This window comes from Balaenoptera physalus (assembly GCF_965194825.1).
Source record: "Balaenoptera physalus genome assembly, chromosome: 3".
In the NCBI taxonomy this organism is placed as follows: domain Eukaryota; kingdom Metazoa; phylum Chordata; class Mammalia; order Artiodactyla; family Balaenopteridae; genus Balaenoptera; species Balaenoptera physalus.
Genome location: NC_138890.1, coordinates 72,026,495 through 72,041,038, shown reverse-complemented (window position 1 = coordinate 72,041,038; position 14,544 = coordinate 72,026,495). Strand labels below are relative to the sequence as shown.

General features: G+C 38.7%; 1 protein-coding gene across 7 annotated transcripts in view; it reads left to right on the top strand.

The window, feature by feature from the left end:
• The window catches only part of MEGF10 (multiple EGF like domains 10), a 363,967-nt gene that overhangs the window by 309,746 nt on the left and 39,677 nt on the right, over window positions 1-14,544 (top strand). For all 7 annotated transcript variants that reach the window (XM_082457836.1, XM_082457834.1, XM_082457835.1 and 4 more), the window contains 2 exons: window positions 1,289-1,425; window positions 8,373-8,585. In XM_082457836.1, the coding sequence (XP_082313962.1) occupies window positions 1,289-1,425; window positions 8,373-8,585 (350 nt within the window). The remainder of the gene's footprint in view (window positions 1-1,288; window positions 1,426-8,372; window positions 8,586-14,544) is intronic.

The window sequence follows — 14,544 nt, the reverse complement described above, 5'->3', positions numbered from 1 at the left end:
CTATTTTTACATCTTTCTCCCTCACCATGTTGTGAGCTAGTTAAAGGTTGTGACTTTATCTTTGATTCTCAGAGCTTAACACGATGCCTGGCACATAGATGATTCTCAGTTAAGCATTGATTTGAATCACCTCTCAAAGGCTTTTTCAGTTCCAAGATTCTGGAAGAACTTTCCTCATTGGTAGATAACTAGAAACCACCAGAGGAGACTTAATTAGCACACCAACTGCCTTTGTAGATAGCCAGGAGTTAGAGGAAATGTATTTTCTTACACTACCCAGAATAAACATTTACAAAACCATCTGGTGTTCGCTAGCCTCCAATATCAGAGTGCCCACAGTCTGTCTTTTTTATAGAGAAGGAGGACAAAGCAACAGCTTCCAACAGTTAAAAACATTGTAAAAATTCCTGTTACTTGGGATATGTTGTTTGCTGAAACAGATGATAAGCTACAAGCCCAAGTTATGTAGACGAGTGAAGTAGAAAATAGTAGAATATTTCATTGACTTATTGGCAAAGTATCTTATGCTTCTCCACATAGTACTGGAATAAATATGACAGTGTCTGACAAGACAGACAGCCTCTAGGGTGAGGAGATGTGTCCAAGTTACTCTCTCGATTTTTCTCCCCATGAAATAGGCTTTCCTATTGATCTTGGCCCAACAATGTTTGTTGAACCTGCTGAAAATAAAAGTGTATTTTCTTCTGAAATAAAATGTCTAGGTTCATTTCTGCTGAAGTATTTCTTAGGCAATGTTATCATTAATTCAGGTACAAAAAAATGTCAGTCTTTTCTTATGCTTCCTTATAAGAAATAAAACCAATGATAAAGTGTATTTTCTCTAGAACATATGGTGAAGCATTTGGATATTCCATTTGGGCCAGATGTTGTCATTTATGAAATGGATGCTCAATAAGTATTGCTGACTTACTGTACATGTAAGACACGAGGAAGAACACTTCGGAGGATTTGTAAATTCCGTAGGTTTCCATAATAATTTGATGTAACTTTATTTTTTTAATATAGGTATTTCTTAAGATTACTATTCTGCCACCTATGAGTATATCTTGAGATTTAGGCTTACTAAGCAAATAAGTCAATTTAGAATTTCTAACACTTTTGAGATGATGAACAGAGTGTATGTGTTCTAAAATCTCCTTTATCTAATCTTCTTGCAGCCCTGTTCCTATATCCCTCCTCCCTTTTTTTCCCCCCTCTTTTCTCCCTTCTCCTTTGGCCCTTCCCTGGCTGGAGGCCCATCTAATTTCCCAAGTCTCTTTGAATGCAGGGCACAGTGTGTGGTCAGCCTTGCCCCGAGGGTCGCTTTGGAAAGAACTGTTCACAAGAATGTCAGTGCCATAATGGAGGGACGTGTGATGCCACCACGGGCCAATGTCACTGCAGTCCCGGATACACGGGGGAACGGTAAGGGACATCCTTGTGCTTCTCTGACTGTTTGTAATGGTGTGAAAGGAGAGCTTGGAGCGTCCAGGGAACCCGTGTACTACCATTTGTCTGTGACGATTCTATAATCATCCAAGAAGCATCTGTAAGGTATCAGTGTGTTTGACAGATTCCTTCCCAACTCAGTGCATAGAAACTGGATCATAGACAGCAATGGTGAATTGAAGATACAGCAATGGTGAATTGAAGATATTATATTATATTTTTAAAAAATAATAAAATATCAGAACCCATGATGGATGAGTTCTATACAGTTAAGTGTTTAGGACAGCCACTTCAAGCACCAATACTTTTTACATTTTAAAGATTTTTGGATAGATTTATTTTAAAATGGGATGTGTACTTAGGTATCTTTAAAAAGTATGTCAGGCATAAAGTTACCTTCTTATAATGCTGTGTGCTCTTAAGAATAGCAGTCGTTTGTTTTTTTTTTTTGATATTGAACTGCATGAGCTGCTTGTGTATTTTGGAGATTAATCTTTTGTCAGTTGCTTCGTTTGCAAATATTTTCTCCCATTCTGAGAGTTGTCTTTTCATCTTGCTTATGGTTTCCTTTGCTGTGCAAAAGCTTTTAAGTTTCATTAGGTCCCATTTGTTTATTTTTGCTTTTATTTCCATTTCTCTAGGAGGTGGGACGAAGTGAGAGAGTGGCATTGACATATATACACTACCAAACGTAAAATAGATAGCTAGTGGGAGGCAGCCACATAACACAGGGAGATCAGCTCAGTGCTTTGTGACCACCTAGAGGGGTGGGGTAGGGAGGGTGGGAGGGAGACGCAAGAGGGAGGGGATATGGGGATATATGTATACATATAGCTGATTCACTTTGTTGTACAGCAGAATCTAACACAACATTGTAAAGCAATTATACTCCAATAAAGATGTTAAAAAAAAAAAGGATAAAAAAAAAGAAGAACAGCAGTCGTTTCATTGTGCAGTGCTGATAGAGTAAGACCCTGTGGGACTCACAGGGCTCTCTGGTCGCACGTGATGCTCATGTGGTGCGTGGTTTTTACACCCACTGCTGGTCCTTTTTTGTGTTAGGTGGTAAAGTGTTACCCAGAGTGCTTTTACGGCTTCTAATTAGCTCTTTAATCAATAACCAAGCTTGCTAGATGTGTGTGTAAAATTAGAGAAAGAGGCTTGAGAGGCAGAAGAGTATAATAGCCAAAAACAAAGATTTTGGAACCTGTGTCCTTGGAAACATCCTAATCTATAATGTTCAAATAAGTAACTGTACTTTCCTCTAGGGTTGTTATAAGGATTAAATGAGTACATTAAAGCATTTAGAACAGTGCTGAAACTTGCAGATATTAGCTATTATTGTAGTGGAGTGATTTCTATGAGCTGTATAAATACTAGCGATTATTAATTTGAGTGATGTCTAGAAACTATATAGAGACTAGGTATCATTTTTTTTTGGTGATATCTGTGAATTAAGAATTCCTTTAACCTTCCTCTCTAATTTTTTTCTTTCTAAAATTCTGGTCTAATTTTACGACTTTTAATGTGATACTGTAGGGTGTTTCCCCCACACACACACTTAGACTCTACACTTCCTTATTAAATTTATTTATAAGTATTTTGTAATTTTTGAAAAATCCCATTTAAGTTTTTAATTGGATATTTCTGGATAAAGAAGAACTTGCCTTTGAATATTTTTTTATTTAGCCACTCTACCAAACTTCTTAGTTAATTCTCATGTTATTTTTAGCAAATACTATGGTTATTTTATCATCTACAAATAAAGACAAGTTAGGCTCTTCTTTTCAAGATTTGTAATGATTATTTCGTTTTCTTGAGTTGTTGCATTAATTTAAACCTCTGAATGAATGTTGACAAATAGAGGTAATAGTGGGAATTCCTGTCTTCTTCCTAATTTTATTGGAAATGGCTCCAGTATAGTTTCATGTTTGTTACTGTCTTTTTCATGCTTCAGTAGTTTTTTTTTTTAAGATTTTTTTTGATGTGGACCATTTTTTAAATCTTTATTGCACTTGTTACAATGTTGCTTCTGTTTTATGTTTTGGTTTTTTGGCCGGGAGGCACGTGGGATCTTACCTCCCCGACCAGGGATCGAACCCGCACCCCCTGCATTGGAAGGTGAAGTCTTAACCACTGGACCACCAGGGAAGTCCCCTTGAGTAATTTTTTTTTTAAATTCCTATTTTTATTAGGAACTTTTGTTAGTAGTATCTGCTTCATTTCATGGAAGACTTTTTCATCTTTTGTTAATATAACTACATATTTTCCTTAGTTTTTTGATGTTATGCATTATTGACACCTTTAGCATATGGTTTTTACAACATGTAATTGGGCTACTCAGAAAGTTTTTGTGCCCTGCATCCTGGTTTATGATTGTATTTTGGAAAATGATGTTGTTAGATGAGTTCTGGATCCATGTGGCATTAACATCTTAATATAGAAAGATGAGTCAGGAAAGGAGAGGCATGGGACCAAGCAGAGCCCTAAATAATAGTTCTGTGTAATATTTTTGGACCATAAAAATTTAAATATAATAGTTTTCTTGCCCTGTAGGGATTTAAGTCTCAAATTCAAGGAAACACAAAATCAACAAACATACAGGCAGGCTTATACTTATCTTATTTAGAATACAGGGAAAGAGGATAACAGCTAATTTTCAGGTGAGTTTTAGATTTGAGGCAAAGCTGACAAAGAGCTAGAGAAAGAGAAGGAAAGTGAAGAGGGAACTTGCTTCTTGACTTGTTTTTATAACTGTTGTTTTTCCGATGAACTGATGACATGACTCCTGTTTTCAATTCTGCTCTCACTATCTGGGTTCAAGAGTTAACACACATGCAGACACACACACACACAACACAATGACAACAAGCACATCTGTCATCATGAAAGGGAAACAATAAGTGGTTATAGAACGATCTGTGGCAGGAGGTTTGGGGAAAGCAGCCCAAAGGCCTGGGGACTTGCCATTTCCCCTGTTTTGAGAAGTCAGCGAAACTTGATCACTGAGGTCAGGCCAGAGGGAAGCAGGTACCACAGCAGGCAGCTGGCCCAGAGCGTACCCAGGATGTGGGGACGGCCCTCCCACCCAGAGAGAAAACAGAACAAACAAAATGGGCACCTTGTAAGCAGGCAGAGCAGATCATGGGATGCCCCCGTAATAGGCTGTAGGGTTTGTGGGACGGTTGAGAGGACAGCATGGTGAGGAAACCTCATGCGGCACAGCCAAGTATGAGTGGAGAGAGCATGGCTTTCAGATCCTGACAAAAATTCTTCTGAAGGGGTTAAAAGAGTGTTCTTAATGCTGATGGGTTGTCATGGCATCATCGCACTGGGGCCTTTGATGGCCTAGCATGAGTCCATGTACATAATTGGCGCTCCTTACGCGTAAGCTGAGTGGAGAGACCCGTGGATCAGTTATGGACTCTGTTAAGGTGAAGCCCAAGATAGTCCTGCCACACTGTCTTCTGTACCACCCTGAAAGTGAAGAAGAATGTGGGCCAAAGGAGGTGAAGTCCAAAATTGGAGACAGGAATTGGGAGGATACAGAATTGGCCTTCAGTGGAGGAACTCTTTCCTGCTTCTGGGATTGTGGAAAAGTTGGCTCTTTCCCAGTGTTCTTTATATTTCCCCAGAGCAGCAGTTCTAGATGTTTGAAAGGTAGGCAGCCGATCTATTGATCCCAATTTAATGAGGAATGTGATTCTTTCACACTAAATCATGGTTTGGCCCAGTTATTCAGGTCACTCTTGGAGGGCCATGCTCAAAAGGACAAAGGAGAAAAAGGAAGCTGGCACCCCTTATGTGCTAACTCACTTCCTTTTCCATAAGTTCACAGTGAGATGCAATATGATAATCGAAATGATATTCAAACAAGCCTGTGACCCTCATTGGTTTGGATATTGGTGTCATGTTTTATTAGGTTATCTCTACTTAATGCTTGTCCATTTTTCCCAATTCCAGGGTATTATTCAAAATCTAAAAAAATAAAATAGGAACTTCACATTTTCATATTTCTACCATGGCCAATATTTATTGCTATATTTTTATTTTATTTATATTTATTGCCTCTCTGCCATCTCTCCTAAGAAAATATTTCCTCTTTTAATGACTTCTAAGATTACTTTTCTTATTCCACATGGGACCACAAAAGCAACATTAAGGGCATAAAATTCATTGGGAAATGATGCTTCTTTTAGAAAAAGGAGCCCAAAAAGGAGACAAGACTGCTTGACAAAGACTTAATTCAGCCAATGAGAAGGGTGTAAGCTACTTCATGATTGCATTTATTTTTAAGGTGGAAAATACCTACTTCTAGAAAGATATCCTACCATTTTGGTGTGGTAGGTGGAAGCAGACATAACTGTTATTAACAGAATTCTCTTACAAGTACAACATTGACAAAAAAGAAGTGGGAAGGTAAACCAAACTTTACTGGCTACTTTAGTAAGTAAAATTCAAATGGCTTTTTGCCATTTAAAACAGAAACTCAGTATGTTTAAGTATATGTTAGAAAGGTAAATATGGGTCAGGCCCAGCTATTATGGATTTTGTTTTCTCAGAGAGAAGGAAGTCCATGCCAAAATAGGACAGAATAGACACACTGCTCCCCTGTCATTTGGTGGCAGACGTTTTTCCATGCTTCACGTTTCTATCCTGTTCCCCACTTTTAGAGCTGTGCTTTTTCCTGAGTTAAAATCCTGGAGTCCAAAGCATAACATTTGGGTTTCTTTTAGTAATATTATTTACCTTGAGCATAACTTTTTCTTTTTTTCTGGTACTGCCTTGCAAGGACGTCTGGACAGACAGGTTGCCAAGCTGTCTTGCCTGCCTTTAGTGGAGCCATGAGGAGGCCCAATGATTGTCCTATAGCATTTCGTTCTCCAAAGTTTACATCTTTAAGGAGTAAACTAAGTGACTTGGCTTAGTAAAGCTTCTTACAAGTTAAAAATAGAGTACCTTTAAAAAACACTCTGGTCTAAAAATAGGTTTACTCATGTGTAACTTTGCAGCACACATCTGATTTTATGCTAAATAAACTTGGTTCAATTACTCCAGAACTTTTCTAATGCTTTGTTGAGTGGTTGATTTGAAGACTTTGCCATTGACAAGCCTGAAGATGTCTAGAGTCTGTGAAACCAAATTTGCAAGAGGCCCTTTTCCCTAAATATATGCCAGAACAAGAGTTAATGAGAAAAATATCAAAGGGGTCTCAAGATTTATTCTCTGCACTTAAATAGAATCCCATCCAGCCTTGATATTGTTAGTCCTCACACCCTATCATTAAAACTATGCAAAGCCTTGTGGAAAATGTTTGCTTTTCAGCCTCTTTGCTGTTGCTTTGAAGTCTGCTTGGATTCATTATCATGCACTTGCCCTTGCCCTGTACCCATTTGAAAAAATGCAGTGCTGACCTACATTTTGGACTCTGGGTCTGGCATGACTTGAGAGCCACATGGGAAGTGGCTTCTGAGACTCACAGAGGGTACCCTGCTTGTGGCAGCGCTCTGGGTAGGCGAGACCCCGGCTTCCTCTCCCTTGGCAGAAAGGGCTCCTTCTGCTACAGAAAGTCCCATCAAGTCACCTTGCCTGGTCAGAAAGAAACTTGGCTGGCCCGATAGCTAGTCTTGCGTTCCATGGAGCCATGATGATTTTCTCTTCTCGATTCCCTCCAGCAACTCAGCTTCCCACCAGATCCAACTTACCTAGAGCATATCCTTATGCCGAGACCACACTGTTAGGCCATTTATTAAAAGACAATAAAATGAATTTTTTTTCTTACTATTTAGTAGCCCTTCTTCCCAACAGAGGACAAAACCCCATTTAATGAAAATTTTATGTTCGAGAACTCCCAGCATCTATACCGTCTCCTGGCAGGAGTTCCCCAGGTTGAAATTGAGGACACCTGATTTCAGTAGCTCAGACTTCCCCAAATCTAAGGAGGACTTTATTTAGTTACATAACTTTCTAAATGAGGAGCAATGATTGCCATTCAGCTTTGAAAAGAGCAGACACATGGCTGAAATTAAAAATTAATGTCAACGTGAAAGCCAAGAGAATTAATATTTTGTTTCAGGTTTGCTACAAAGTTTTCTCTTTGAAATGGGGAAAGCATATATCTTATTTTATTTTAATTGAAGATAGGTAATTTACAATGTTGTATTAGTTTCAGGTGTACAGCAATGTGATTATACATATTCTTTTTCAGATTCTTTTCCATTTTAGGTTATTAAAAGATATTAAGTATAGTTCCCTGTGCTATACAGGAGGTCCTTGTTGTTTACCTATTTTGTATATAGTGGTGTGTACCTGTTAATCCCAAACTCCTAATTTATCTTCGCCTGCCCACTACCCCCTTTGGTAACCGTAAGTTTGTTTTCTATGTCTGTGAGTCTGTTTCTGTTTTGTAAATGAGTTCATTTGTGTCATTTGTTTAGATTCCACATATAAATGGTGTATGATGTTTGTCTTTCTCTGTCTGACTTACTTAATGTGATCATCTCTATGTCCATCCATGTTGCTGCAAATGGTATTATTTCATTCTTTTTTAGAGAAAGCATATATTTTAATTCCCTAATGATGGGTTGGGACTCACACTAGGGCAGTTCATTTTCTCCCTTTCCCGGTATCTTCTAAAGTGCTGTGTATGCCTTTAGCAAGGACTAGGTGTAAAACATGCTTTTCATCCCAAGCTCATAATTTTATTTTGTTTTTGTTTTTGCTATTTCTTTAAACAGGTCATACTACTGTTACTACTATAATTTATCTTAATGCTTTTCATATCTGTAATGGTACAATTACCAAATAAATGTCAAATCCAAAAATGATATCATTGTAAACATAACAAAGCCTATCTGACTCAACTGTTTATTTTCACAAGGCACTGACTAATCTATCTTACGCTCCCGCCTCCTGCATGACAGGTGCCAGGATGAGTGTCCCGTTGGCACCTACGGAGTCCGCTGTGCAGAGACCTGCCAATGTGTCAATGGAGGGAAGTGTTACCATGTGAGCGGCTCCTGCCTCTGCGAAGCAGGCTTTGCTGGCGACCGCTGTGAGGCGCGCCTGTGTCCAGAAGGGCTCTACGGCATCAAATGTGACAAGTGGTGTCCCTGCCACCTGGACAACACTCATAGGTGAGGGTCAGCTGCCCCTGGAATGATGTGTTCTATTAAAGTTTTCACCGCAGTGTCCACTATTTAGAAGGAGGGATCGGCAGAGAAATTTCCACCCTGAGACCCTTCTTGCCTCTGGGTCATCCAGGGCAGGAACCACTAAGTAAACAGAAGTCTTTTCCACTTAATGGTCCAAGTAAGAAGTGCTAAAATTGTTAGATGGCCGTGGATGGATATGAAACCCTATTCTCTGTTAATGGCCACCAGAAAATATTAAACTTGCTGAGGTTAGTAGAATGTATCCCTAAGAGAGGGATTTTGTGACATTCCCTTAGAAGCAAAGATACAATGAGAGACATAGGTTAAGCCCAGTTTAGTATGTAAAACTATCACAAAATGATTCTCACTGCAGCCTCTTTTACTTGACATCTGCCTAGCCAGGAAGTGTACTGGTGGAAGTTTTGTGACAGTGTGTCACGAGTCGTTGTCACATGTGAGATATGTGTTCAGAATTGATTACTTGGACATAGAATTCACAGGGGTCTTTTGGCTCAAAAATTTCTCGAAGAATTTATGAACAGAAAACCAAGATCCCACCCACTTTTCTGTACCTTGTCTGCCCCTGAAAATATCTATCCAACCATTTCTTCCTCTCCCTCCCCCAAAGACCAGATACATATCACTTAAAATTCTGGGCCTCATTTGCATACTGCTGGAAAAGTTGAGTTTGACAAAAATGCAGTGCATTATATAGCAGTTCAGATGATACCAGAATTACCTTTATTTGCATTCAGCACAACTGTTACTTCATTTATGCTTCTGAAAGGTAACTTGTGACCACATCAAATCTCAAATGCACAAAAGTTAAAAGTAAATAGAAGCCTGTAGTTGGTCTCTTCTTTAAACTATTGTTGGGAGCCAAAAAAAAAAAAAAAAAAAAAAAAGACTTTGCACTGTGTGTGTGTGTGTGCTGAAATACATTTTAGTGGGACATATCAAAGAAGTGCATTCTTAATGTGTCTCAAGCAACGTAGTAAGCTACTTTAGCAAACTTCTGGTTTTCTTCATTGGAAAACATGGCCACTCTTTACATGACAGTTTGGGGAGTAAAAACGAATAATCTCTGCAGGATTTTGTTTTTGTTTTTCAACTCTTTAATGTTGAAGGAGCTGGCAGGATTAGGGACAAGTCATGAGTTTGGCTCATTAGTTTGGCTCAAGTCATTAGTAATGGCTAAGGACTTTTTAATGCCAGTGTGCTGTTTCATTGTATACAGATGCAGCCTGAAATCAAATGGATTAATAAACCTATACAAAGGATCTCTGCTATGAGAAGAATTGGGGAAGCAGAGGAAATGCTGATTTTGTTGGAATTAGTTACCATATTAGTAGCTGCAAGGTGCAAGTGGACAGTTATTAGGTTGACATCAGTACCATATAATTTTGACATAGGTCATGTGTACCTAAGCACGTATATTTAACAAACAAGTACATGAACTTATTTGATAGTCACATAGATCAAAAGAACACTAAAATCCGTCTAATAATGTATAACAAATAATCAGAAGATTAAAAAACAGTTAGCCTATGAAGTGGCTTCCCTAAATAATGAGAGCTGTTTTTTAAAATTAGCTTGTACAAATTTCTTTTAAGACCAGTTGAATGTTGATTATATGACTCTGTCTTTTTGAATTCACAGTTGAAGCCACCCATCTATTCTTATATCTTGAACTTCTATGTAAAATTCCTAGAAACACAAGGTTCCCTTTGAACCAAAAGGCATAGAATCTTTGTATTAATTGAAAGTCTAACTTACCATTTAATCAGGCAAGAGTGTAGCTTGCTATTGCATAATACATGATGTATATTTATCCTAAAAGTCTTCGTCATAATTAATGAAATAACTAATGCAATGCACACTATCAGTTTACAGTGTCTTTAGGTAAATTTTTAGTTCTGTGGATATGTATGTATTGACATATATTGAAGCCGTATATTTGAGTAAGGGTTTGTATCAGTTAGTTTTGCTGCATTAAAAAAAAAAAACCTACCCTAAACTTAGTGGTCTAAAACAACAATTATTTGTTAACTGATGATCTTTTGCTTGATTCTTTGGGCTGGGCTCAGCTTGGTGGTTGTTCTGCTGGTCTGCCTATGTTCAGCTGGAAGATCAACCAGAATTCCTGGAATTCCTCACTGGAATTCCTCACTCACATGTCTAGCATTTAGCTGGGTGATGGGAGTGACTGAGCCATATGTCCCCAGCATCTAGCAGGTTAGCCTGGGCTTCTGTAAGTGGTGACTGGCTTCCAACAGCAGCAAGAGACAGGGCAAGCCCCAACATGCAAACACTTTTCAAACCTTTGGTTATGTCATGTTTGCTAATGCCCTTTTAGACAAAGCAGGTAACACAACCAAGTCCAGATTTGTTACACTCCACCTCTTAGTGGGAGGAGTTACAAAGCGTTTGTAGCCATTTTTATTTTGCAAGCTATCGTAAGGTTGAAATGAATGTAAATATATTTATAAGTGATATTAGTATTTTAAATTACAGCACTGTTATAGAGCCTAAGGACACTCTCTGTGAACTGGACTTCTTAAAACTAACTTTTATAGTGGAAATGATTTTGAACAGGAAAACAAAATTCAAGATTCACTGAGATTCCACATGGGATATGTATATTAGCTCTTGTTAATAAGGACATTTAATAGCTGTGGGCAATCAGGGTGTGCCTATTTGCAAATGCCACCTAATTGTCATATATCTGAGCATGAATAATATCTAAGGAAATGAATAAAAGGAAGTTCAATGATTCATTCTATTTTAGCCAATATTATATGGGATACCTGTAATAATTTAACTCTTAAACTGAAAAACTTTACTAGAATATTTTTATCTAGTTATATATGTGTATAAAATGGTAGATATTCCTATCTGTGTTTAATCCAGTTTTCATATTACACAAAGCAATCTGTTCTTTAGAAAGAAATCAGGTAGGAGGATATGACCCTTCAACCTCCACTCTGCTGCTCTAACAGCAACATGTAAATCTCGTTACCAATTAAGCTACCTGCATGAGAACCCATCAAATGCCTCCAAAGTGCTCTGGCTTCCTACATATAATTACAAATTGCAGAATACTAATTTTGGTGTCAATCAATTTGAGAACCAGTGTGCTGCACTAATACTCAGTGGGGGGCATTGAATATCAATTTCTCTGCCTGCCTCTAGCTTAGTTCAATTCCCTGTCCCCAGATTGTCTATTCTGCTTAACATTTATATCTATACCATGAATATTATTTTCTACTTTTTAATGTAAAGTAATATTTTCTACCAAAAGATGTCCTTTTTTTAAATAGTATCTTAAGGTGAACTACTTTAACCAGTCCATCACTTGGAATATTTCTTTTCTTTTTGTCATATGTAGGGCCTTTCTAAAATAAACTTAAATTCATCCATGCTTCTTGCACAATACAAGCTTTTATTGGTCCTGCTAACCCTTTTATCCTTGCAGTTTTAAAATTTAAATTTTAGCAATTCTTTTTCATATATAGCCCTCCTAGCAGGCTGCTATCAAACTTCCTTTTCCTTTGGTGTGAAAACAAAGAAAGAAATCTGGGTTCAAGTTTGATTCTGCCACTACCTGTGCAAGACTTTGAATAAATTCCTCTTTCCAGGTCTCTCTTCCCTCATTTATAAAATGGAATCATACCTAACACTGTGAGCATTAAATGAAATCATGCACGTGGATTGCTTAGCATGGTGTTAGCATACATTCAGTGCTAGTCTGTGCATCCGCTTACAATATCACCATAAATGTCACTTAAGTGACTGTCTCCTGCAATTAATGGTGATTCCTTTTAAGTCATAAATTTGACATTTAAAAAACTAATTTTAGGGGAAATCTGGCCTTTGTATGCAGACATACAGATTATAATTTAACATTGCTAGATGACTTGGAGAGATCAGGGGAAGCAGATTCGTGTGGGAAAGCACGATCCCTGGAGTCAGACCCCGCCACACATCAACTGTGACAGTTTCACTTGTTCACTCAATCAGTGCTTACCGTGGGCTACTGTGTCCACGGCCAGGTGACAAAACACCCTGAATTCTTGTCCTCATGGAGCTGGAAGTCTAGAGGGGAAAGAAGACAGGGGAAGGATTATAAAAATAAACATAAGATTACAGATTGTGATAAGTGAGATGAGCAGGGTGCAATGAAAGAGAATAATAGGAAAGACCTAACTGAAACATGAGTGGTCAGGGAAGGCCTCTCTAAGTAAGAGAGATTTAAACTGAGCATGGAAGGAGAAGACGGAGAGAGCTAGGCCAGGAGTGGGGAGATAGCATTCCTGGCATACGGAATAGCCCATGTGAAGCCCTTAAGTTGAAAAACCTCAATGCTCTTACAAACTAAAAGAAATCTATTGCGGTTGAACATAGTAATAAAGAGAGAATAACGATGAAAGAAGAGGTCGGAAAGAAGGCAGTAGCCAAATGATGAAGGCCTATGGGCTATATTTAGGGTCATCATATATCTGGTGTCACAGGAACTGTTTGTTTAGGCCTATTGCCCTAAAGTAATTATTAGTAACTCCCTCTTCACTCTTAAAAGTGTCCTGGTTTAGACAATAAATAATCTTCACTCCAGCTGTATTAAACAGTATGGATTTTATTCTGAGTGTAGGCTTCAAAGGGAGTCTTTGAAGAGTTTTAAGGAAAATGATACCATATGATCTACTTTTTAGGTGATGAGGCATGAGTGAATGCAGGGAAGAAAGTCGGAAGGCTATTCAGGAGTGTAGGAGACAGATGACCTTGCCTTGGGGTAGGATGGTGACACTGAAGATGGAGCGATGTGGATAGATTCAAGACATATTTTGGAGTTAGAATGGTTAGGTCCTAGTGATGAAGTCAATATGGGAGATGAGGGAGAAGGAGTTATCAAGAATAACTATGAGGTTTTTAGCTTAAACCATTGAGTGGCTGGTGGTGCCATTACTTCAGTGGAAAGCAGTTGAAAGGAAACACTGAGTGAGGAATGAAGAAAGGGAAGAACCAGAGCTCCGTGTTTGATGGTTAAATTCGAGAAACCATGGAGATGCCAGGTATTTTGCCCAAGGATAAATAGCAGATAAGTAGATCTGAGTAGTTCTAAGTTGATTTGAGATTCAAACTCTTGTCTTATGAGTCCAAACCTTATATACCCAAGAAACCATCTTAAATGTAGAGTTGTGCTTGAATATTTCTTCCTGCCATGTTTCCTGAGTAATGCTTGTGACGGATGCTAGGCCTTTGCTTCTGGGCACTTAGTTACAATAGGGGCCTAAAATTATATTTAAATAAATTTCCAAAAATGAGTAACAAACTATCTAACCCACAGGCCTTTTCTTTAAGAAAAAGAGATAGGAAATGAGATTACGGGGTGTGGCTGAGACCCTCACTTGACAGATTAGGATGTCAGGCACAGGGAGGTTATGTGTTTTCACTAATGTTGACCAGGTAGTGGGAGAGCTGGAATTTACAGCCTCAGTCTTCATCCCTTCCAGGTCATGGTTCTTTGCAGAAAGTCTATGAACAATCCTCTGGTGAGAGGTCATTTAGCAAATGTCTGGATGAAACAGTGGGTTTTGTTGTTGGCCTGAGTTAAGGGGAGGGTTTTATCTCCATCAGGAGAGGGAGACCATCTTCAACAGTCTTCCAGTTGTGAGCAGAGCTAGTTTGATTGTTCAGATTTTCCTTTGGCGAGAAGCACATGTGTTTTGAGCGTTACAGAGCACCCTGTTGTGTGAGCCTCGCTAACCCGTGCCTCTTAGCGCAGCTGATGTGTCCATTTGCTATGGAGTGACAGCTGGCTGCCTGGCCCATCAATGCGACTGCTGTTTCAGGTAGAGACAGCTGCTCCGCCACCAGGTATGGGGAGCCGAGAGAAGAAATAGACTGAAAAGGTTGCTGCTTCTGGAGTTCCTTGGACATCACT